Source organism: Pleurodeles waltl, chromosome 3_1 (genome assembly GCF_031143425.1).
Source record: "Pleurodeles waltl isolate 20211129_DDA chromosome 3_1, aPleWal1.hap1.20221129, whole genome shotgun sequence".
NCBI lineage: Eukaryota > Metazoa > Chordata > Amphibia > Caudata > Salamandridae > Pleurodeles > Pleurodeles waltl.
In genome coordinates, this window is record NC_090440.1 from 288,841,042 (window position 1) to 288,867,325 (window position 26,284).

General features: G+C 43.7%; 1 protein-coding gene across 1 annotated transcript in view; it reads left to right on the top strand.

Moving 5' to 3' along the window:
• The window catches only part of NEDD4 (NEDD4 E3 ubiquitin protein ligase), a 1,239,834-nt gene that overhangs the window by 168,959 nt on the left and 1,044,591 nt on the right, over positions 1-26,284 (top strand). Inside the window, exon 5 of the mRNA XM_069222425.1 lies at positions 13,148-13,201. Within this exon, the coding sequence (XP_069078526.1) occupies positions 13,148-13,201 (54 nt within the window). The remainder of the gene's footprint in view (positions 1-13,147; positions 13,202-26,284) is intronic.

Sequence of the window (26,284 nt, forward strand, 5' to 3'; positions counted from 1 at the left end):
CTCATTTTAAGATTTAAATGCATGTGTATTGACAGTTTATTTGTCAGTATAGCAAACACGGATCTCATTCAGTAAACAGGTAACAAAAGCAAATCACCCTCTCCTACTCATGGGACCAGATCACCCTCCCCAACTCATACGTCCTTCCCTCCCTCCCTCCCTTCCTCATAAAGCCATACTACTGGTCTTTGTAAACAACATCTTATTTCTGGAACACATAGGGTAAAATGTATTTCATGTCATCAACAGATATCATAATGTGTAAACATCATCTTGATGCAAGTCACCAAAAAGCATTTACTGGGTACTAGAATTGTAACTATTGTCTTTTGGGTTAAAATGAAGTGTGCTTACGCAATAATTACTTATGAGGTGTCAAAGCTGTGTCATTTATGGTACATGTGAGAACCTAACTTACGGATCGTGAAGAATATGCTTTTCCCATCGGGCTGTTTGATTCAATGTAGGGGTTCTTATCTCTGCTAATAGCAACATATTGATGTTATTCCTCTCTTTTTTTGTGGGCACTTACCAGCATATTTATAGCCCTATGCGTGAATTAAAGAAAACAAGCACTTCTTCCATATCATGAATTCTTTCTAATGAACCTGTCAGAGAGGTATCAAGGCCGTCCGCATAAAGTGCTTATAGAGAAGATCATAATCTTCGCAACAGAGTGGATTACTATCGGAATTTTGAAATTGTGACCACCAGTATTTTACAAAGAAAGGTTGTTGGGCACAACCCTCTATTGACGGTATGGTCAGCTACAAGACTTTGAGAAGCTAGATGTTGGCCATAGTTGAATCAAGATGAAAATGTGAATTCAATTCTATGTGTTTAATTTAATTTTATGTGTGTAATGTCTTGTGTTGTAAATAGTTTGTATTTTGTATATATTCACCAATGAGTTATTGTCTGCCTTGCAATATAATTACGGTAGTTGCAATACATTTTTGTAAATAATTAATCCAGAAAGACAGTATTGAGCACTATGTTTCAAAAATATTGATGTAATCTATCCCTACCTTTAGACCATTGCTCTTGTTGATACTTTGTCTCTGTGACTAACAGCACAACTGTCAGAAATTTTAATATTATTTTTGGTAGGTTGTTACATACCTCAGGGAATAATCTTAATCCTTGTCAGGATGAACCCTCAGAGTCACTAAATCAACCTGAGCTCAAGTCCTCAGAAGCTAATTTGGAGCAATGTATAAAGGATTTATGCAGTACCAAAACAGTAGCAAAGTTGAAATGCAAAACAATACAAATCCGAAACTGAATTATAAACATATGTAGAGTACAATGTAATAAACAAAAGGATACCAAAATGAAAAAAAATCCAATAAGGGGAACCTGTTATGTGGATTTTTAAATGTTTAAGTAGAAATACTGCCAAAATGCACAAAATGCCAAAGATAGTCACTGGTTGTGGTAGACCAGGACCTATTTGTAGTTGAGACTGACCAAATGGAGCTTGGGGCAGCTACATCAACTAGGTTTGTCCTGTTCAAACATTTTACCTTCTGATTTTGTCCTTTAGGTCCCAATCCACCCCAGAGTACACTTTTAAAGATCCTTAGAGCATGAAATTAATTACTTCGGGTGTCAGGCAAAGGCCAGCAGCAGGGGCCATTCCAGGTCAGCTGGGCAGTTGCAGAGAAGTCCTCTTCTAGCTATTTGTATTGCTTTAGCTTGAATGGGAGGTCAGCCTTTTGACCCTTGGAGCCACTTCTTTGTCCTGGGTACAAGATGGGGCAGGTCCAGTCTGTGCTCCTCACAGATCACAGACCGCAGACCAGGCCTCTTCTGGTCTTCCTCAGGTCCAGCAGTGTTCTGAAATGGCTGCCTGAAGGTGCCTCATTTATGCCTGGTGTTTGCTAGTGGGTGGGAATGACTCCTGGATACACATTAACCAATGGGATAAATGTTCCCAGACCACCTCTACCCACTTTTGGCATTTTTAAGGGGTGAAAGTCTTCAGCTACACAAACCCTGGGCTCTAGGGGGTGTGGAGGTGTGCTTGAGTGTGTACTAGGGTGATCATTTTGTCCCTACGCATTTAACACTAAAATCTGGTTTGGAGCAGCCACAGTGTCCACAATAAACCCAAAGATAGAAGATTGGTAGAACAAAAGCAAAGTCCTCCTGTTGTGTAGATTGAGTTTCTGCCTCCTCTCAACAAAGTTTGCTTTCACACCCATGGGTGCACCGTGCTTGAAGTGGCGTCAAAGCTTCTGGGTTACTAAGAGTCTCTAAATAGGTATCCAGGGACACAGTGGTGATCCGAAACAAACTTTTTTCGTTCTTCTCAATTATTCTCTCACATCACACACACACAATGTACAAAAAAAGACACTTTAAGTAAAAAAGCGCATTTGTTTCAACAGGTGCACCCTGTTGCTAAATACATCTACAATAACCACACAGATGACAATTAAAACAGCACAGATCTAAGTTGTGAATAATGAAAATAAATTGAACATTTCTAACATGGTTAAAATGTAATCTAAAAACATTCTTTTATGTGCTTCTCTAGGAGAGCATGGAAAGTAGAATGATTTCAAGCTAGATTTTCTCAGGGAGGAAGAGCACACACCATACGTTGTTTATAGCAGAACGCTGTAATTATTCAGAGTAAATGAGACCGTGTACCCTGTGAAAGACAAACACTTGTTTGACATCAGCATCAGTTTCTTCCGGGCTGGATATCATTTTTCAGTAGAAAGTGCAGTATGACGGCAGCATCACTGGCAGACAGGATCTTTTTCTGGTCTGGAAGTATCTTGCTCGCGACAATCTGGGGCGAAGGACATCTTATCATAGATAGTCAAGTGGCAGCCCTTTTATACTGTATCTTATCTGAGACAGAAATTGCATTATCACCTTAGGAATGTTTTATTTAATCAATAAGCATCAAGACGCTAGTTTATATCGCATTCCTTTATTCATATGAGGTAAAAGTACAACAATTCAGACTACACTATTTTGACTGTTATTTTTTGTTTGAACTTAAAATTGAGAATTGAACTTCAAATAAGCATCAAGACGCTAGTTTAAATCGCATTCCTTTATTCATATGAGGTAAAAGTAAAACAATTCAGACTATACTATTTTGACCGTTATTTTTTGTTTGAACTTGAAATTGAGAATTGAACTTCAAAATTTTGATAATAGGGCACTTGTTCCAGACTGATGTCGCGTCTGGTATTTTGTTGATGCCTATATCTGAATGACTTGACACTTTCACAGTTCCTGGAACAATAAGGACATACAACATCTCTGTCAAAGGCAGACATGTTGATTTAGCAAAAATACAGAAAATTGAGTCTTGGTCTACTTAAAATTGAGTCGGCCCTTACAGCTCCCCAGGCACCAGAGAGTGAATTCACAATAATTGTCTTGGCATCCTGTTCTCTACCTTTTCAAGTGTGCCTCAGGTGTTATATGTAAACCCAGCTGACCTGTCAAGCAGAATGTGACAATGTGACTCAAAGCCCCACCTTGCATATTCTGTGAGGTTCAGAAGAGTCATCTCCATTCAGGTCAGCCTATTGTTTGCTGCTAGGAAGTAATTCACACATGTTTTCAAGTTGTGAATCACTGGCTGGGAGAAGTTGGAGAGGGAATGTAAATAATCCTCCAGGAACTTCAGTCTTGGGAAAAGTAACTTTATAAAAGTTAATTTGTCTTAATATTTATTAAAAATTTGACTTCAGCATGTAAATGAATTTCTAATAAATATATCAATATTTTCTTTTTTCTAGCCATCCCCTTTTCTTAGATACAGTATTAGGGCGTTTCAATCTGTTCTCTTTTTTTCTTATGGGCCCACAAGCCTTCCTACAGTCAACATACCTTTTAGGTGCTAGTCACAGTAAAGTCATGTTAACTTCAAATATTTATATATCCCACTTTTGAAATACTGTAGACTGTGCAATGTGGGATGTAACGTCTTCATAGAGATGGCTTAGTAATATTTAAAAGGGAGGTTTTGATCAGTGAAACAATTTATTTTTACAAATCAAATTGCAGGTTTTACACTGTTTAATCAGACTACAATGGTAGGCTCATAGCCATGTTTGCTGTGCCACAATAGTGGATGGCACAGTGGTGCTGCAGTCCACTAGTGGCATTTAAATTCCAGGCCCTGGGTAAATTTTGTACCATACACTAGAAACGTGTATGCAAGTTAAATGTACCAGTCAGGAGTATTCCAGTTTGACCATTTAAAAGGGGAAGCACAGACATTTCCATCCTCAATTCTTCTGAGAATAGTATTCCTACTACAGCTCTCCCTGGATACTGGAAAAGATTAAAACAATGAGAAAAACAGCTTTTGTTGTATCAGTGACACAATTAGGCTGATGGTTGTCTGCTACAGTCTTCCTGAATAACTGTTTTGAACTTGGGCTATCTGCTGTAGTTAAATGGCTGAAACTGACAGATGAAGATTTTACTCTTGCTCCCTTTGGACATTAAGTAACCTTCCTTGTGAGAAAGCCTTGCGGACTTTGCGGTTAATCTGGGATAGATTGTGTGTTTAATTTTTTCAGCACAAATAGTGAATAAAAACAACTGCCCATCAGTATTCACCTGGTCCAAAAGTCTAACTCCACTCTCTTACACTCTCTCATCATCTCCCTCCTCCTTAATTCAGTATCCTAGTTACTCAACCCTCCCCTCCACCAGAGAGCATTTTTCAGTGATCGGTGATATCATCGTGAATTTCATCCCAGCATGGATTCCTCCTCATGTGAATTGCAGGCTACTTCTCAATCCCTCTGTCATGCATGCTTCTCTTCCCTCTCAAGTGGATAAATAAACTGTCTTCCAGTAACCCACATCATAAAGGTGGAGGGCCAGTGTTTTCCCCATTGTATCTTTCCCTCCATTACAAACGCACAGCTAAGATAATCCCTACTCACTCCTTAAGGTAGCTTGGCACTAGCAGTCTGCCTTATCTCAGAGGCAATGTGTAAGTATTTGTCTGCGCACACACACAGACACGGTGAAAACGCCACAAAAGTACTCCACACCAAATAAAATAGCCAATATTTTTTTGAGTAAAACAAGGCCAAGACGACATAAATCCAACATACACAAGTCAAGATACACATTTTTAAAGATTAAATCTTAGTATAGTGTTTAGAAACACAATAGCTCCAACTGGGACTATCACAACATCTTGACTGAGTCGTTCCCAACAGTCCGACACTACTCACGAGGGAGTGCAGGCTGGTGACGGAGTCGCACGGGCCCCAGATACAGTACCTTGAAAAACAATGAGGAAACAAATACGTTGCATGGGGGAGGTGAGGTGTTCCTTGAGCCAGTGAGACGTTGGTTCCATACTGCTGCTGGGGAGGTGAGAAGTTGTTTCCTTACTACTAGGCCGGGGAGGTGAGGTATCGGTTCCTTACAGTTGTAGGGGAGGTCATCCTGTGGCAAGGCATCGGTTCCTTACCACCCAGCCAGGTTGATGAATCTAGCAGGTCAAGATGCAAGAAGTCGACTTTGTGGTGTCACAATCACACCATGGGGCCACAGGTGCTGTGGCGGAATCGGGTGTCATGGTCGTTGGTGACACGGAACTCCGGACTCACGTTGTGGTGGGACTTCTGGGATGCTGCAGAGGCATTGGGCCTTCCGCGTTGGTTGCGGTTATTGCACTCAACCGGGACCACGGCTCCGGTGCAGGTAGCGGTGAGGAGTCCCACAGCGATGCCTGTTCTGGAATCGCTCCGGAGTCGATGTGCTTGGTTTCTTCTTGGTTGAAGCAGAACTCAATCCCAAGGGCCCAGGAACTGGATTTGGCACCACTTGGAAAGTCAGGGCCATTAGCAAGAGAGCCCAGATGCTGGCAGATAAGGTCTTTGATGTCCCAAGACTTAACAGGAAGCAAGCTCAGTCCAAGCCCTTGGAGAACTGTTGGAAGCAGGATGTAGAAAGCAAAATCCAGTCCTTTCACCCCCAGCACAGAGGCAGCAAGCAGCAGGTCAGCACAGCAAAGCAACAGGCAGAGTGACAGTCCCTCATACAGCATTCAGCTCTTCTTCCTGGCAGAATGTCCTCAGTTCAGAAGGATTCCATCTTTGTAGGGTCAGAGGTCCAGTACTTACACCCATTTCTGCCGTTGAAGTAGGCAAACTTCAAAGAGAAGTCTTTTAGTGCACAATAACCTGCCTTTCCTGCCCTGGTCCCAGACACACTCTAGGGGGTTGGAGACTGCTTTGTGTGAGGACAAGCACAATCCTGTTCAGGTGCAAGTGTCAGCTTTTCCTACCACTCTAGCTCAGGAAGACCCATCAAGATATGTAGTGAACACCTCAGCTCCCTTTGTGTGACTGTCTAGAGTGAATTCACAAACAGCCCAACTGTCATCCTAATCCAGACATGTATTCCACAGACAAGCAGAGGCACTGAATGGTTAAGCAACAAAATGCAGACGTTGTAAAAGTGGCATTTTCAAACTTACAATTTAAACATCAACTTCACCACGAGAGAGATTTTTAAATTGTGAGTTCAGAGACCTCAAACTCTATTCCTCAATCTGCTCCCAATCAGAAATCACACTTAAAAGATATTTCAAGGCAATCCCCATGTTACTCTACGGGAGAGATAGGCCTTGCAATAATGAAAAACAAATTAAACAGTATTTTACTATCGGGACATGTAAAACACACCAGTACATGTCCTATCTTTTAAATACACTACACCCTGCCCATGGGGCTGCCTTGGACATACCTTGGGGGTGACTTACATGCGGTAAAAGGGAAGGTTTGGCCCTAGCAAGTCGGTGCACTTGCCAGGTTGAAATGGTAGTTTCCACGCAGGCACTGCAGTGACAGGTCTGAGACATGTTTACAGGACTACCCGTGTGGGTGGAACAATCAGTGCTGCAGGCCCAGTAGTAGCATTTGATTTACAGGCCCTCTGCACACATGGTGCCCTATACTGGGGACTTACTAGTAAATCATATATGCCAATAATGGAAAAACAATCACCAATACAATTTAGACAGAGAGCATATGCACTTTAGCACTGGTTGGCAGTGGTAAAGTGCCCAGCGTCCTAAAGCCAACAAAAACATGCCAAAACAAATAGGGATAACCCTGATAAAAGGGCCAGGTCCAACAGGGATCACGGCTCCTTGTGATTAAATCATATCCACTGATGTTGATATGATCATTGTTTTGGGTAGAGTCCAGCACCCTCACTTAAAACCCACAACCCCCATTTATAAGATCACTTAAACAGATGCAGCGGGCCCACATTTTCTCCACAAATGTGAGCTATGTTGTGTATTCAGTCCACTGGGCAATCTCACACCTGGGTTTTCTAAACTTTGTTACAGGGTGGGTGGGTCTATAAAAGAAATTAAAAAGTAGCAGTTGTTTGGGACTTCTTCTTGCTAATTGAATAAAACTGTGCGACCATCCTGCTAGCTAAAGAAGCACCAGCAAGGCCCATAGGGCTCGCCTGTGAGAGCTATTGGCTTTGGCAGTGTTTTGTAGCCAAGCGCTACAGCAGCACGAATACTATGCAGCATGGCTAAAACTAATTTTAAAAAGCGCTATGATGCAGTCTGGGATAATGCTTTTTTTAAATTATTTTTTTTAAGTGTATTAGCACTGGGTGCGTTACAGTCCTTTTTGTATTATTATTTTTATATAAACAAATTTTTAGTGTTTTCCAAGATATACATTTCCAAACATTTAGTACAGACAGAACAAGGCAATACACGTTTATGCATTAGTGTCAGTCTCACTCGTATGTGTAGTTTCTCTGGGAGTGTAGATGTTCCTTTAACTCCAATAACCCAGTAGAGTGTAGAGGTGATTGTCTCCGGCCAGTCTATGACAGTGTCTCCAGCCATGGGCCCCATATCTTTTCTTATCTCCGGGGCCATCCTCTTGATTCATATACTCGTTTTTCTTGATTTGCGCACCAATCCATCCCTGTTCTCCATTTTTGTAGGGATGGACCGGAGGGCAAGGTCCATGCCGCAGCGATGTTGTATTATTATTTTTAGCCATACTGCACAGCAATCACACTGCTATACGGCATTGCTACAAATCATTGCCAAAGTCGGCAAGCTATATGCTGTACAGTATAAACAAAAGGCAGTGGCAGAGACAATAGTTTCAAATTAAAGACTTAATGGCTTTTCCAATGCTGATTAATGCTCAGCAAAAAATCCCCATGGTTCTGAGTAAATCAGTTAATCTCCCCAAGCATAAAAAAGAAACAATATGACATTTGGTCCAAAAAACCTGCCACGTAAGAAAGCACATGTAAGTGAAAATATATTTGGAAGCAGATAATATCTATTGCCATAATAAAACTAGATACTATCTGTTGTCACAAATGAAACTTCCATTTCAAAAGAAACAAGCATTTACAATGCATCGGGTCTCGCGTTTCCTCATGTTAGAGCTGATCGCGTTGTAAACTCCTAACCCGACTTTTCACCTATCGGGCAAAAGTGCATTTATGTACTTAACCCGAAAAAGTAAAATCAAGTATGTAAAGCGTTCGACTTCTGCCAAGCGAGATCGGGCTCGTAAATTAGAGAAAAAAAAGTCCACGAGCCCGAGGGAAAACAGCGAGCCTCGCATGTTTTCTGTACTTGGTCGCTGCGCTGGAGGAGGGCTAGCCACGGGAAAAGGCATGATATATGCGTGCCTTCGACTAATGAAAGTAAGCAGATTTTATTAGGGAAGCCCACCAACCAATAAAAAACACTGACGTGAAGTTGACAGGGCTCCGAGCCCTTTTCTAAATACAAAAGAGTCTCCCCGCTAAACGCATGCGCAAGCGCATGCAACGCAGGCTCGACCCTAAAAGGGGCTTCTTTAAAGTGTGTGTTGTACAGTAAAGCAATGCTACAAATGGCAAGATGTTCAACAAGGATGATGGGGAAGAAAAAATGTAGTCCTTTATCACAGCACGATCAGTGGAGGGACAGCAATCAAGCTCAGGCAATCAGTACTTGGTCCATGCGTCAGCCGAAAGAAGAAGTGAAGCAGGCATATACTGACCACGTAGAAGGCGGCAAACAAGGATCACAGTGAAGTCAATAAATGGTAAGCAGTGAGCGGGCTGCAAGCAACTCATTGCATACAATATCTCTTGAAAGCGACAGCACGTGCAGCACATGCGCTGTTGCATGCAAGTCCTAAAACTGGCATAGTGATCTACTGCATCTCTTTTTACTGATCTCCCTAAGCCCTATCTAATCTACCTAAAGTAACCTCCAGTCCCCTGATTAAACTCCACTATTAAGGTATTAAGGAAACCTATGTATTTCTGAAATGGGCACAAGATGTGGAGTTTAGGAGCCATGTGGCCAGAAGTACCAAAGCTTTTGCATTCGCCAACGGTGCGAACGGCCGTTGGTGAATGAAAAAAGGCCTTTCAGTATGTATGAAATGCATTCGCTATGCAATTTTAAGGAGTCACTAAAATAGCGATTCCTTAAAATTGCGACCCCGTTTAGAGTTCGCAAGTTGCGATTCTCTAAATAAGAAATCGCAAATAAAGAAACCTGATTTGCTCTTTCTTAAGCACATGTATCAAGCTTTTCTTTAATGCGAATTGGGCATTAAGGAATCGCAATTACCACCAAATACAATTTGGTGGTAACCATGTACAAATTTAAAAAATGCATTTTTAGAATTGACATGTAACCACACATGCCCCTTTGGCATGTGTGCGCCTTACATGTCCTAAAATAATTTTTGTGGGTGCAGCAGGGGGGCCTTAGGCCCTCAGCACCCTGGGGTTTGCATTTCCCAAATTGTGAATTCTAGTTAGGAATTCGCAATTTGGGAAATGCAAAAAAATCGCAAATATGGGCCGACAGGCCCATAGGTGCGAATAGGGTCAGAATCACTATTTGTGATTCGGTAATAGCATTTGCGATTTTTAAGAAATTCCTATTACCGAATCGCAAATATGATACATACCGATTTATTTTAGGATCCTTCCTTGTGAATACTCAGGCTGCACACACAACCCGTAGAGCTCTTGGTCAACATGAACATCTTGATACCAAAATAAACTATTTTACTAGGTTTGTGCTGCCGAAACATCAGTCACCCTTTGTACAATATTAAGGACTCACTAACTGCAAAGTTTCCAGAGATTTGTACCCTTAGAAAAAACATAGCATACAAATGTTCAGCAACAAGCTGACTTGTCATGGGTCTGGGTGGTCCAATGGCAATGCAACAGAATTGTCATTGAAGTCATTGGCATACACTGCAAAATCAAAAATGCGTTTCTGCTCATGACTGGTGTGAAACTGGGTGTAAGCGTTTAGACCAGTAGGACTATTCCTATCTTCAGTGTTCGGCCCAGAATTATTTTCACCTCCCAAGTGAAGTGGGAGTCCTTAGATGTACCCTAAGAGGAGGTGGAAGAGTACTGTTATGCCTTCTCATACACTGTTCAGCATTACAAATTAGTTTGCTGCACAATTATCCTCTTGCATCCAAAATGATGAAAGTAGTCAATAGCATAAAATGTGCTGTATTGACTTTCATCCAGCATCTCCAGTGAATGGGGAGTTACTGGCTGAACTAAATTAGGAGTCTGCGGAGTGAGCACTTTGTCTGTGCTCTGCAACTTATTTGCCTGCACCCTTCACTGGTCTGCACTGTCCCAAGCTTTTCGGTGCACAGTTAGTGCTTGCAAAGGGACAACACAACTACCAGGGCCATGTTCTTCTAAATCACTGGAAAATGATTAGTCAGAAGGAACTCGGACTAAAAAATCAGCCACAGATCCTGCTCCGTGTCCCTTTCCCTCTAATCTCAGTATCAGACAATTATACAAGCAAAAGCTTCAGAAACTATCATCTAATGAGATGCCATCTCTGTTATCTAACGAAAAGGTTCTGGGCTAGGTTGAATGTAGAGATACATATATAAATGATTGCTGTGTGTAGGGGGTGAAAAGGTGTGCTATGAAGAGAAAGAATGTAATGTTGAGAGTGTAGTACAGAAGTCTCAAACTCGCATTTATAGGACAAAGTAAGTTTTCAAAGATCCATCCCTGCCAAAAGCTTTTCCAAACATGCAATGCTGGCAAAAAAAACTTCTCCAACAAAGATAAGACAAAAAAATAGTTGATGTTGCAGTTCACTCAATAAGACAAAAGCACGCTATGCTACATTTGTCCCCAACGATTGGAGAAAGTCTTTGTAAGACGTGCTCTTTGTGAAAGAGCAGAATTTGGGGACTCACGATTAATTTTGCCATTTGCACCATGCGCCACTCCGCTTCCACCCACCACAGCCCATTTCAGGCACTGATCAGTTCATGTGTCATTCACATTTTACTTTCCTCCAGTACAGCATATACAATTGTGGGAATGGGTGATCACACTAAAGCCATTAACCGTTTTTTGTGCTATTCTCATGATAAGTTTACCCAGTGTTGCAGAATCCACATCAGCCACTGCTCAGTTATTCACCCCATACACATTTCGCTTCCGGACACCACAACATAGGACAATCTGTCAGCCCACCCATGATGGCCTCCTAAAATATAATGGCCATACCAAAATGAATGGCTGAATAAACTGATCACTGGCTGACTTGGGGTCACCACTACCCTATAATCTATACACTGCTCAATGTAAATATTAGGTGACTGTCACACTAGGTGCCTGGGTAGGGGGGCACCTAAATACCCGAGCAACATTACAAAAGAAATGGCTGTCAAAAACACCAGGCACATATACATATAAAAAACAGACATATTTTCACTTCCTTGGCAGGTCGATTGTTCACCCCTCGAGGGACTAGTCAGCCTCCTATGAAAGGGAAAACAACTGAAAATAATACATAATAAACCCTTTGGGGATTTCCCCTGAGAGTGAGGTGGCACTCGACAGAAAAAATGGCTGCCGAATTTCCCCTTCTCTGGAGGGGGGTGCAATAGGGATCAATATGCCCCCTCTCAGGGAAGGGAAAACATGAATAAACAAGCATGGCACTGTTCATGAACCGGGGACGAGCAGGAGTGGACGACCCTGTATACACAGTAACACATTCATGGTGTCTATTGGAATCACAGCTGCTCAGAAGTTTTTGATCGTCCCCACCTCCCAGGGACAGGAAACCATGCAAATATGAATATATAGCCCTTGGGTGTAGGGGGAGTGATCACACACACATTTGCTCTCTCTCTTTTTCTAAAATATTCTCCATGAGGTCTAGTGGTCCCTGCTTATGGATCGCTGTCCATCCATGATTCACGAGCATGGATGCCTGGATTAATTTGAAAAAGTGATTTCTGGAAAGGGAAGACTTTGGTCGATAACTCTCTCAAATTGACAGGTGGGCCGAGGGGCAAAAACCCACAGGACGTGCAGGGAGCTTCTTTTACTGCTTCTAGTTGCGCTGTCCGGTGCGATCAGTGATGTCAGTGCACCCTGTGGCACGCTGTTGTCACTGATGGTGGGGACTGACCCGGAAGCAGTTCTGCTTCAGCCCTCCAGTAGACTCCATGAGGGGAAGCCTCGGGCTGGAGAGATGGAGCTTCCCCCAGCAACCCGTTGGCATCCTCCACAGTAGTGATGAGGACGTCGACTGTCGTTCTTCACACTAAAAGGGTTAATGCTTACTTTGTGTTTTTTGTTTTAGGTTAGTATTGTATTACCTTTCTCTGTGCATACTCATGCGTACTCATGGTTCCCTGTATTTTGTTTTTTCATTTTTGTTTTGTTTCCTACTACAAGGGTGTTTCTCAATTTTGTAGATCGCCTTCGTTGTCAACCAAAAGTTATTGTGAACTAAAGCGTGGAGGTGCAAGCTTTGTTTATGCAGCTGCATAGTCTTAAATATAGCGGTTTCTTTTTCATTCTCGGTGCTAGCCATGAGCATCTCTGTGCTATATGTCTACTGATGGTTCTTTTTCCCATCTACATGTAAAAAAGTTAGATTGCCTTGATATTTTCAGAAGTCAGAATGTTTAAGGAGGCAAGGTACTTTACTTGAAATATACACTTCATATCCAACAGCCTTTAGATTACGATCTCTGCTCTAAAGCAGCTATTTGGTAACTCTGAATATGTTTGCAGGTTAAGAGAACTTTGTTCGCACTTACATTTTCCATTCTTATTTTTCTCCAAGGTTGATCCTCAAAAGCATCGTCTTCTCTTCGAAGTCTTTGATGAAAACCGTTTGGTATGTTGCCTTTGTTAATTTGGATCAGTGCACTATAAATGCAAAACTTTATTTAAAACATGGAAATTGTACAAATAAATGGCATTTCTAATCTGTTAAGATTGCTGTTATTCACATAGTTCATTTAAGGGCCTTTTGCATAATACCTGCCAAAACTAGCTTGCCCTTCATTTTCACAAGGATAAGGCTTCCTCTGTATTCTGGGACCAGTTAAGTGGTAAAGCACTCTAGGCTATTCTTTCCTTACATATTTAGCTGCGTTGAACTGGTGTAGCTATACTTAATATTTTTTCTGCAATCAGTTTATCAGTCTTCTTAGGTAAGCCTTCTGTCTATGAAAAATTAGCTTCATAAACCAAATGTTGGAGGACATTTACAGTTCTCCAACCAATACGGACAAAGCCAGTAGGCCTGGCTGACGTGCAGTTTATCTCTCACTTTGTGCACACACAGCTCTTGCGCTGCACTCAAACATGCACACTGCTCGCCCTAGACTCCGATAGATACACTGCTCTCCTCAGACTCACACAGGCACACTGCTTAACCTGTGTTCCCACAGGCACACTTCTCAAACTGCACTCACATAGGCACACTGCTCACCCTGTACTCCTACACCCTACGTTCACAGTACACACTAAAACCCTGTACGCTTACACGCTGCTCAACCTGAACTTATAAGACATGTATGTTACCTTGCACTCACACAAGCATAACTCACTCTAAACTCATACAGGCGGTCCCCTCCACTGCAGTCCCACAGGCATACTGCTCACATTGCATTCACACAGGCACTAGCCCTACCTCATACTGTCCTCATTTGGACACTCTGCTAAATGCGCTTTCACACAGGCATACTGCAAATTTGATCCCAGACAAGCCCTCCTCTCACCCTGCATTCTTACAAAAACTACACTAATCCTGCAGTCAGAATACATACTGAAACCCTGCCCTCTGGCATGCTGCCCTTTTGCTCTCACACAGATATCCCATTCACACACCATTCATATAGGGATTACGTTCTTCTTTCACTCACACAGGCACACAACTCATCCTGCCCAAGGCACCCATGCAGAAGGAATGTATGTATATTCTTAAAAAACAGTATTCTTCTGATACACAATTAAATAATGCAGCACTGCCTGAAAACGAGTAAACGAAAAAGTTGAAAGATGGCCAGGTGCAAAAGGAAGACTTGAATGTTGAAAGAAAAAGGAAGGAGGCAATTGATGAGAGTGAAGTAGGAGCGTGAAAGAGACCAGTGACAAGGGAAGGGAGGTATAGTGCGAGAGATAGTGATTAGACGGAGAGTGAAAGGTTCTGAGAGAGCCAACACAAGAAAGTGTACGTATGGTGACAAAGAGAATAGGTAAACAGGACACTGGACGCATGGTGGATGCCTGCCGGGCACCCAATAGTGAAAGGTAGTCCCTGGAAGGAGCAGGGACAGCAATTGAATGGGAAAACTAGGACATCATGACTAGTACTTGCTGGGAGCCGGGAGGTGGCACAGTGTTTGCTTCTCTCTAATCATTTGTATTCGTTCAACCTCCCTCTGCACCAACCCTTTCCTTCTGCCCCCTTACCTGCTGTGTCATCAAGAGGAGGGCTGCTTATCTATGAAAAACAATCTACAGTATAGTTTTACACAGGTAGCGAAGAAGGTCGACGGAGGAACCCAGCCCATACAATGAGAGCATGGAGGCAGAAAGTCCCAGCCTGCTATGCTCACGTCTCTCGAAGTGAATCCCGCCATTTCACCCTCCCTTTTCAACATCTATGGAGAAGCATCTCTGTAGAAAAATAAAAAGTTGAAGCTTTGGTTTTTTGAAAATAGTGTTTGGGTCAGTCTGGTGGTACTGGCCAGGCAGACATGGCACAAAAAAAGAAAGAATCGGTGTGTCATAAAGCTGACAGCATAGTCTCAAACAAAACCTCTAGCCTCTGACAGGCTCGTGTTGCCTTGTGAGAGACACAGGCCATGTTCTTCCTGAGTCCACATTCTACTTTCATCAACAGACGTGAACACTAATTTGGGGATTTGCTGACTGTAACCTCATATCGCGAACCTGATGATTCATCTCTGTCGGAAACTCATCATGCAAAATGGCTGCCATGTCAATTCATTTGAATGTGATGGCCATCTTAGGTTGGAACAACCCTTTGTAGCCAACAAGACTGCAAAGCAGGTTGTTATGTCATTACATTTGAGTGCTTCTGCCATCCTACTGAAGGTGAAACAACTCAGGAACCAACCGGGGTAGAACAAGCACTCTTAGCTGGCAGCTCACAGCTTCTGGCCAATGAAAATGTATACTCTGGGTAAACAACATGTAGGCGGAGCCAAATCTCTCTATCAGCATTGCTTTGTAAAGCTATATTTTCTAGTGATCGTGAGGTCTGGCAACAGCTATGAGGTCCAGCGGCATCCAGACGTTTGTCTTGGCACGCGCTCCAGAATCTGTTGATCCTTCTTCATCCTTTTTACAAATTTTCTGAGAAAAAGGCCCATACAACAGTCTGTCTCGGGTGTAGGCACCACCTTCCTGTGCCAGGTGGGCCTGGTGTACTCGGCTTTATGCGGTTCCTAGCCTATTTTTCCAAAGCTTGTGAAGCTAACTGGCCACGTCCTATGCCACCTTTACAATTGGAGACCATTCTGTCAAATAGAGATGAAAAAGGTTTTCTTGGTCCAAAATGTCTGTTTGAATCTTGCCCTTGGTACTCTGATAGTCTGACTTGAGGCGTTTAAGTTGAGGATGTGAGCGCCATGATCTGCCCTCATTCACTTTTTATCATCTATGTCCTCATTAAGAATAGATATGGAGCTGGTGTTGGCCTAGGCTTAGCTGTGACTTCACCAGAGCATCCAGGAAGTTGGTCTTCCTGGCCAGAATTTCTGTCTTATGTGGAATTTGACCCTGACAAGAAAATGTCTTTGAGTCTATCAAAGACACCTACCCCACCAAGTTTCTCCTGCATTTGTTTGCCCATATATTATTTATTTATTATCTCAGAATGAGTGTGTAACAAAACACTACATTTACTGTACCTGTCATTTAGAATATAGTATGTAGTGGGAAATCGAATTGCCTCATTGAAAATGTGTTTGATTTTATATGTGTAGACAGATGTGAATTTATGCACATTTCAAGTAATTTCATTGGAGCAGACCACAACAAAATGAGTCTATAATTAACTAAAATATTGGGGTCCACGTTGATTCTCTTAAGAATAAATGTTACCTGGGATTGTTTCCAGGAAACTGGAATATTAGTATAGTTAATGATCCAATTTAGTAAGTTGCAGAGTATGCTGGCATTAGAGCAGCAGGAGGCTTATTTTCACATTCATGTCTTCCAAGTCCACAGTTGCTACTTGAGGAGTGGGTCAGGAGCATTTTCAGTTTGTGTGCTCCCCTTTGGCTTCACTAGTGCCATTGGGGTGTTCACAAAAGTGATGGTGTTGGCTGCAGTACATCTACTGAGATTAGGGGTACAGGTTTTCCCCTACCTCGATGAGTGACTGAGTCGAGGTTCCTGTCTCGGACATGTAACCCCCTGGTTCTCTCTGTCGTGTTCCAGGACTGTTATCGTCTCTGCAAGTGGATGAGTTCCCACTGAGCATGAGGGTAGATCCTCCTTCCCAGATCCTGAGGGGGAGGTCCTTAATAGTTCCAACCTCTTGGTTTTCTTAGGGGCCTCCATGCAGTGCCTCTCGGTGTCAGATGATACACTCAGTCTGCGGTCCGGCACTTTTGTTGAGTATGGAGCTCTGCCACTCTGTGCTGTGTAACAAGTCTTCCTCCACCACTGGCGCCGTGTTCCTGAGCTGACTGCAGTCTCCCTCATGCTGAGTGAGTGGAGGGCATTCCTACTAGCCACGCCCATGCCTCCTCCAGTATTTGGAAGAAGATGGTGTTGCCCTGATAGAGAAGTTTCAGTTTTGCTGGGAACCACAACATATATTGCCGCTTAGGGCTTTCAATTTTGTCTTCACTGAGTTGAAGGTGCGGTGTAGATGTTGCACCTTAGTAATTAGGAATTACCATATTTTTGAATTGTAATACAGGATCTTCCCTTTGCGGCAGTCTTATTGAGGATCATGTTGTGGCTCATGAATTTGAGGAATCTTGCTATTTTGGACTGGGGGTGGGGCCCCAGGGGGTAACCTACCAGCCAAGGCCCTATGTGCCCTTTCTGTCACAAAGCAAGGGAAGAATTGACTAGAGGGAAGAGTGGCTTTTAGCCATTTGGTCAAGAACATCCTCCTATTTTCACCCTCAACCCCTTTTGGAAAGCCTACAAAGTGCAGATTAACCTTCCTGCCCAGTTTTCAGAGTCATCAAGGTGCCATACTACATCTTTATTTGTTGGCACGAAGACTCTTCACACCTTCTTAAGGTCCTGGACTGTGTCTTCCACCTCTGCTAGCCTCTTCATCATCACCCTGTCAGAGACATTATCCAAGTCTTGGTGCAGGTCAGAGACCTCCGAGCGCACCTCTCCTATCATCCCCTCCAACACCTCACAGGATGACTGGATTGCCTGTAGTAGTGAAGCATTATCAGGCATAGCATGTGTTTCCTCTGATTCTGTTGCGGGGGGCATGACTTTGGTGTAGCAATCCATTTTGTCTTGTCTAGGGTGTTTAGGGTCTTTATCTTTGGCCAGTGCACAGGCTGCACAGTTTTCTCATTGTTTATACAAAGAGGTCTGCTGAGAGTCAACAGACTGGCTCGTGGGGGGAGGGGGGTCTCAACACCTGGTAGACCCTCTCCTTTCTCCCACCCATTGCAGCTGTTTTACCCTGGGAAAAAGAGAAGATGAAAGGATATTGGGTATCTTGTCACTAGTGGTCTATCAGGGGGGATCCTCCAAGGGTAATTTTTTGCCAGGAAGAGGATATGTTGTATCACATGACCTTTGCGGGACCTCTCTGTTCTCATCAGGGCTCTATCAAAGCTGGGGCCATCCCTTTTTACAGCGCAGAGCCTGTTGGGGATGCAAGGGCCCCGTCAGGGCAGCAATCCCCTCTTCCAATCCCCCATCCACCACCTCTCTCATCAAGTTTCTCTCTGCGTCCCTGCCAGCAAGTGTTGTCTGGATAGTCCCCTTCTAGTAACCAGATGTCATACCACATAGGAAGTAGGAGGGTAACGGCATTTGGTAAATAGATTAGGGTGCGGGGGAAGAAGCATGGCAAGACTGTCCACCTCGCACTCCCTACTCTCCTCTGTCCAGTGCACTCTCTGTAGCTCGTTCTCACCCGTGCCAGTGTGATTTTGCTATTTCTGTGGTCCCTATGTTATGCTGGTCTGTCACCAGCCTCTGGGCCATGTGACGCAATGCTGCTGTTATTCCCCAGTGGCCTGTGTTCTTCTTGCTGTTTGGTGAGCCCAGGAGCTTCACATGCTCCCTCAGTCCTGGGCCTCTGTCTTGGGCTCTGGCACCCTGTTCTGGTGGAGTCCAGGCCACATCAAAACCGTGTGGCTGCTGCTGTCCACGCAGTTTTCCTCAAGGGGGAATGGGATCAATATAGCAGGGGACCCCGTTGCAGGGCATCTGCATATGTCCTGTATGTGGGGCACTCAGGGGTGCCAGATGGACCCAGTGCCTGCAGATGTGTCGGTCACTGCCAGCCCCCACTCAGTGCGGCGTTGCATCCTCTTCCTCCAGGTGTGCTCCCTGCGTTGTTGCAGAGATCAGTGAGGGACATCTCACCTTACTTTTACAGCACGCTGCTGTCCCTGTTACAGGGTCCGTATCATGTAGGCTGCTTCTCAGCCGTGCAGCCCCTCTTACCCGCACGGTTCCTGGCCTCTGCCGCAGCTGGGATATCTGTATGTCTGTCATGTGTGGGGGTCCCCAGAAGAGAGACGCTCATCCCCTGGTTGGTCCAGGGCATCGCGGCCTCTCAGGTCGTAGCAGATATGTGCAGTCAAGCGGAGGGACCCTTTACTCCTTCTATGCCACCATCTTGAGAGCTCATCAATCCGCTCCAGGCTGATGGTCTTGCAAACATCGATTCTTGGTCTGCTGGTATGGCACGGCTGCTCCGTTGCTGGGGGTCACTGAATGCTGGTATGATGGCCCTTGATGAAGCAGGATTAAGGTCAGATCTGCCAGAGCTCACAGAGTGCGGCAACCCGCCCATGTTGTTGACAACGCCCCCTCACCTGACAAGATTTTTGAACACCAGGGCAGACAAACTCGGACATGAGGATCTAGCTTGATCTTTAGCCACCACCAGGAACGAATATCAGGACTGCTGCATGTTGGAGTTTCCAATGAAGCTGTCACTCAGAGACTAACTATTTCTGTCTAAATTGAAGCTCCAGACTCTTGCATGCCTTCCCACCACTACCTCTCCTGAATTCTGAGGATCAGAAACAACTGGGTCCAAGTCATCCTAGTGGCCAGAAGAGTGTGGAACCTAGAAATTCTGCTGTCGTATGTCTGTTACAACAGTATGACAGGGTGTTGTACCTGAGCCTGCACAGTTTGCATCTCGATGCTTGGAGATTGAGCGGGAGCAAATTACCTCCTTTGGCCTGCAACCCTGTCTCGTTTTTTCGCAAGTGAGCTTCTGTCGCACCTGTCCATTCTACTGTATCTTTCTCCCAGGCTTCCCTTGTTGGGATTTGCGAACCCATCCAATGTATTGCTATGCACGGGGATAAGTACGTCATGTGAACTATGTTGTATTGAATCTGCTTATACCTAGCACTCACTGCCACCCTTAAACTCCTGCATGTAATTTGGACCAATCCCTCAGGGTAAGGGGTTGCTCGTTGAATTGTTGCCATGTTTCATCTATGCTCAGTAGCTTTAGCTGTCTGTTGGAGCGCAGTGCGCAATATAAATGATATTGCGGCCACCTGACATTGACAATAGAGTTACCAGTGTTTGTGTGGGTTCGAGTGCCTCTGGAAATGTTGGCCACAGTTGACGAGCTGTGGCTACTATCTTAGTGTACTGGAGGAACTGTCCATGGCCAAGGTTAAAGGCGTCTTTGGCATCTTGTAATGAAAGAAATTGCCCCTCTGGACAGAGATCTGACAGCATGAGACACCTTCCCTCCTGCCATTTGTCAATGGACATTAATGTAGCTATCCGGTCAAAGGTGTATATCAACCAGAGGTTGAGGTCTGGTGCGTACAGTGCCCTCCTCAAAACCTGTCTCACCTCTCTTTCCCAAGTCTTACCCATCAAACAAATTAAATGTGGAAGTTCCTGAGTCAATCCCACGCCCCACATCATGAGAGACCGATCTGGTGGTTACCATGGGGCCCCACCATCAGGGATCGTTCCCAGCTAGTTTCCCCATCAAATCAATTAAGTGCATGTTGTAATTGAGCTGTTGGGTAATACAGTTCTAAGTCTGGGACCTCCATGCTCCCCTTATCCCATTCAGGTCTAAGGGTGGACGGACCTACTCTACAATGCTTGCCCTGCCATAAGAGCTCCAATAACAATATGTCTTGCTCTCTGACCACTTCAAGGTGTGGTTCATAAAAAGCATTCTGCATGACATATGGACACTGTGGCAACACCACCATTTTTATGAGAGCTATTTTCCCCTTCAGAAATAGGTGTAATGTGTTCCAGAACCGGATAGAGGGTTCCTTGTCGAGCGCCTTGTCATATACCACCAGCAGTCTATCCAGTAGGGTCTCTGGGGAAACTTCGGTAAAATTCCACCAGAAGTCTATCACTTCCCGTTGATTTTGCAGGCTTTAAGGGCTTCTCCGCTCCCAGTAATTCCAGTTTAGATACTGGGGCCTCCAATGACTCCTTTTCCCCCAGGTATAGGATCAATAGGGGGAGTCTCCCTAAATAGTCTGGCAGTTCTTGTGTCTTCTCATAGTGTAGGGCCATATACACCCTTCATAAATGTGCTGCTAATGCACCATTGATGGCCTATTGTGTGTGGATTCCTCTTCCCTCCCGGTCTGTGTTAGGATGGGTTGTGGTGCAGAGTTTGCCCTAATGAAGCGTACCAGCATCTTTCCCGCCATATCTCCTTCCTGATACTATTACCCCTGTGCTGTATTCCTAGTGTATGTCTCTAATTGGTCCCATAGACCACATACCTTATGTCTCTGCCTATTCCAGACTTTCAATACAGTGAGGTTCGAGGGAAGTAGGTTCCCCATTCTCTCAAGTTCCTTTTCCTGTTGGGTAAGATCTGTCTCTAGAGTGCGTTTCACCCCTACGGTAGTTGTCAGGCACACCTACTCGGATCACCACCTTCATGGCGTCCTATTCCACTGTTCGACTACTCATGATTTCCCAGTTGTCCTCAAAATATTGGATCAGAGCTTTCAATAAAGATTCCCTAACTACCTGGTCCGAAAGAGTGTCGTCATTAAGCCTCCACAGTGGGATCCTCAGTGAGTACCTATTTAAGGGATTAGAGGCAAAGTTGTCAAAGGTTTTGCTGTTTCTTCTGTCCATAGCCCGGCAAGGACTTGCCTTGTGCACTGCCAAGGGCTATTTTATCTGCACTTTTGGCCTAGCAGTTGCTGGATCAGCTATAATCATTCAAGTCACCAGTTTTGAGGAGTTTTTTTAAAGGTTTGTAACATTTGTTTCCACAGAAAGCTTTTGTGATGCCCTGTGGGACTTGAACTTAGTCCTGTTATTCTTTGTAACTCCTTTTATGCCCTTGCACGGTTGTCCTTAAGCCGCCTGTCCATAAAGACAGTGTTTTTTATAGCCATAACATTGGTTGCAGATGTGAGCAAACTTTTGGCTCTCTGTGTAAATCCAGCTTTTATCATGTGATAAGTTGGTTTTGAGGACCCGAGCGTCTTGCCTACCGTAAGTGATTACTCTCTTTATGTCAGCCAAGTTATAACCATTTGGACACTATTTGCTCTGCCTCACCTCTCAAAGAAGGAAGATGGACTCCAAATCTACGATCAGCTCTTTGTAAGGTTTTCCACAGCAAAAAAAAGTTAAAGTAGTGCAAAATATATTACCTTTTCAATAACGATTTGCTTATCACTAGCAAAAAAGACAGCTGCCAGAATGCCTGCAGACTCATTCCACCAAGGCAAAGCTGCTACCACTGCGTTATTATAATGAGTTCCTGTAGTAGACATCTGCCATTCAATTAATTGGAACTTAAAGAATGCATGTGTACCCAGCAAGGGAATCCCAGTGGTAGGACTAAGTTCAGTGCCCACTAAATCTAATTACACAAACAACTAGGTTTTCAGATGCTTTATAAAGCATCTCTAATTGTTCACCTTCCTTAATCTAACGGGCCATTTATTCCATAATTTTGCAACAGGATAGGAGAAAGCCTGACCTCTGCTTCTTACTTTCCAAACCCTCAGAATCTCAACCACGTTTAGGGAGGAGTATCTCAAGCATCCAGTAGTCTTGTATGGTTGCATCATATGCTGAAGCAGCTGAGGGCCTTTTTTTGTAGTGAGCTCAATGAGCAAAACAAAGAGTCTTAAGTTGGAAGAGATGCAGAGACCCTGAAAAACCTGAAACAGATTGATAATTCAATATCTTTAAACACAAATTAGCTGTTGCATTCTCAACGACCTGCATGGATCTCAAGACAAATTGTGGACATCCTAAGTAAAGAGGTGGTCCAGATGAGAAATCAGTGCCTGAACCACGATTCTCTGTGTTGGAACAGATAAGAAATCTAATATGTTTTGTAGCATCCTCAAAATGCTGTGGCAGTTGGCTGCTAATTTCTTAACTTGGGTCTCAAAAGTGAGGTTATCATCTAGCCAGATACCAAGGTTCTTAGTCATGACTTTTGGCTGAAGGCAGCTGCCTTGAGACTCAAGCCAATAGACAGTGGACCAGCAAATCAATATTATTGCCGACCTTCATCACCTCTGTTTTGTCTCCATTAAGTTTAAGACAGATGATGCCATCCAGTCTGCTACCTCCTTCAAGCATAGTTTAAGCTAATCTGTTTTAATGTCGTTATCCGGACTTAAGGAAATAGCGATCTGTGTGTCATCCGCATATGATAGTATTGAGAGACCATGGGTTTGAACGATCTCAGCCAAGGGAATTACATACAAATTAAAAAGAGTGGGTCTTAATAAAGATCCCTGAGGCACTCAAACTTCAGGGCCAAAGGCGCTGAATAGAAAAGTTTCTCATGCACCTGAAAGGTTCTGTCCTCCACAATTGAGGCTAGCCAATACAGTGCTATCAATCAAACAAATTTCTTAAGCACACTACTCACCTGGTAGGGTCTCAAAGCGCAGAGGAGTGTTACTGCTTGAAAAGCCATGTTTTGAGGTGCTTTCTGAAGGTTAGGAGGTCCTGGGTCCTGTGTAGGTTGGTGGGAAGGGAGTTCAATGATTTTGGCGGTGAGGTGGGGGATGGATCTGCTGCCGGAGGTGGTGCGTTGGGTGCGGGGGACTATAGCGAGGGCGAGGTCGGCGGAGCGGAGCTGTCGAGTTGGTTTATGGAAGTTGATTCGTTAGTTGAAGTGGGCCGGTCCGGTGTCGTGGAGGGCTTTGTGAGCGTGGATAAGGATTTTGAAAATTATCCTTTTGTTGATGGGCAGCCAGTGTAGGGATCTGAGGTGGGCGGAGATGTGTTTGTGGCGAGGGAGGTTGAGGATGAGACGTGCTCCTGCTTTCTGGATTCGCTGGAGTTTTCTCTGAAGCTTGGCTGTGGTCCCTGCGTCGAGGGCGTTGCCGTAGTCCAGTCTGCTGCTTATGAGGGCGTGTGTGACTGTTCTTCTTGTTTCTAAAGGAATTCATTTGAAAGTCTTGTGAAGCATGCGAAGGGTGTTGAAGCAGGAGGAAGTGCTAGGCCTTTTATTCCTGACATTTGTAATCATGGCCATAACGCTGCATGAGAGACTGTATCAAAGACAAAACTTGGGTCCAGCAAAATAACTGCTGCTGTCCCTCCTTGATCCATGTTCGCTTTAAGTTCCTCTACCACTGGTAACAGAACCGCCTCTACTAAGACCAGACCGAAAGGCAGTTTGTGTAGGATGAAGCATATTCTTTTGTTCCAGATATACCCAAAGGTGCTGCTTAACATATTTTTTAATTATCTTGCCCATGTTAAATAGAAGATGTATTGACCTGTAGTTTTCCACTTGTAAGAGGTCCAGAGTGGGATTTTTTTATAGTGGTTTTTAATCTGCATGCTTCCAAGCATATGGCACTATGCAGGTCCGTAAGGAGAGCTTAAGCATTTCTTGAAGCAAAGGATAAATTCCTCTCTTCCTGCCTAAGAACATAGGGAGGCGCATGATCCAAAGGGGTACCTGAAGTCACCACATTCATTGGAGCAATTAACTCTTGCTAATTTGAAAGCGGCATAGATAGCAATAACGTTTTCACAAATAAATTGGCTATTTCATTACAACATACCTGTGATAGAGTTGAAGCAGGCCCCTTGCTTTCTGGGTTTATGAATGATTTACCCACCACAAATAATTCTGTGTCTCTATTTTTAGAGCACAATTACTTTCCTGAGCCCTTCTGATGAATAAGGGTATTATTTCCATGCCCAATTGTATGTATTCTGCTTTACTATAGGAGGCATACATTTTTCTCCAATTCCTCATCAGTCTTTTGCACTCTTTTTTTCAATATTTATATCTAAAGCTGCTATGATCCATTCATTAAATTTTAGAGCTGCACCAGAAATATTATCCCCCTAATTTCAGATCAGTATCCCAAAGAGTATTTTCTAGTTTATCGGGTTTAATTTTGTTCAGCAGCGGTCTAGCCTTCGAATCGCTGCCACAGGACTGCTCACATTCTTCCCTGACAGAAGAATCGGTATCATAAAATGATCTGTCCAGATAGAAGGAACATGGTCTTTAACTTATTGGGAAGATTGGTAAAGACTGGATTCAGAAGATGGCCCTTTTCATGTATAGGGGCTGTCACCAGCTGTCCTGTTTGTAACACTGCTAGATCCTATTCCAGAGCAACAGCAATAGCACAGTTGGTGTCATCCAGGTGAAAATTCAAATTCCCCAAAAGTGTAAAATTGGATTTAATCTAACACTGCCCTGGCCAAAAATGTCTGGAAGGTCTTATAAGAAGTGTGCAGCAGGTCTGGGTGGCCAGTAAACCAATGTCCCTGAGAAGGTGAAGGTAGAAATGAATTTGATAGAGAATAAAGTACCTTCAGAATTCACAATAAAATAAGGGAAGAGAGTGCATCTTACTGTTATTTTATGGATTATGGCCACTCTGCCCACTTGTGTTGTTTCGGTGCTCATGTCTTAGTGTTATAGCTCAATGGTAACGCCGGAGCAGTGTTGGACATAGAACCGTTGCGGAGCCAAGTTTCTGTTAGGAACATCGCCCCTGGCTGTTCATCACTTAAAATGTGAACATATCTAATTTATGACACGCAAAGGATCTACAATTAAAAATGTCACCCATTTAGTAGGGTCCTGTGGATTTCTATCCATAACTCCACAGTCGTCCCTGAGGATACAATTTCAGTGACTGCACACTCATTTTTCTTAACAAAGGTCTATTGAATGTATGCCACCACACTCATTGCACACATTTAGTGCATATAGTTGTTCAAAAGAATAAGCTGATAAGTTTGTGAATAAAGACCAGGGCTCTTGGCCCCTTGCCATGACTGGATACGGCTGGGTGCAGATGGCCTCGCCTTTGGTGCGCGCATCGGCGTCCATTAATTACACTGGCTTGAAAACAGCTGGAGTGCCAAACGAAGATGGCCACTCACACTGGCCAATTAATGGGTGTCGACCTAAACACAGTCTAAGGTGGTGCTTGCAGGTAAGATAAAATCTAAAGTGCAAAAACAAATTCAAGATTAAAGATATCTTATTCTCCTTTATAGTCTCCCCCTCACAAAGTACATCAGCACTTAAACCCTTCCACAACAGCAAAAAACTTTTTTTTAAATTGAGATTAGGGAGAGAATAGGTACTAACTAGCATGATCATGCACATGCAGCCACGTGGGCTGTGGTACAGACATTCATGAAGCACTACTGACTTGATAGTCAGGTCCATCAAGAGAGGCATTTTGCATGCTCAGTCCTGCAGGACTTTTTGGTCTGAGCCAGTAGGTAGACTTCTCTCTTG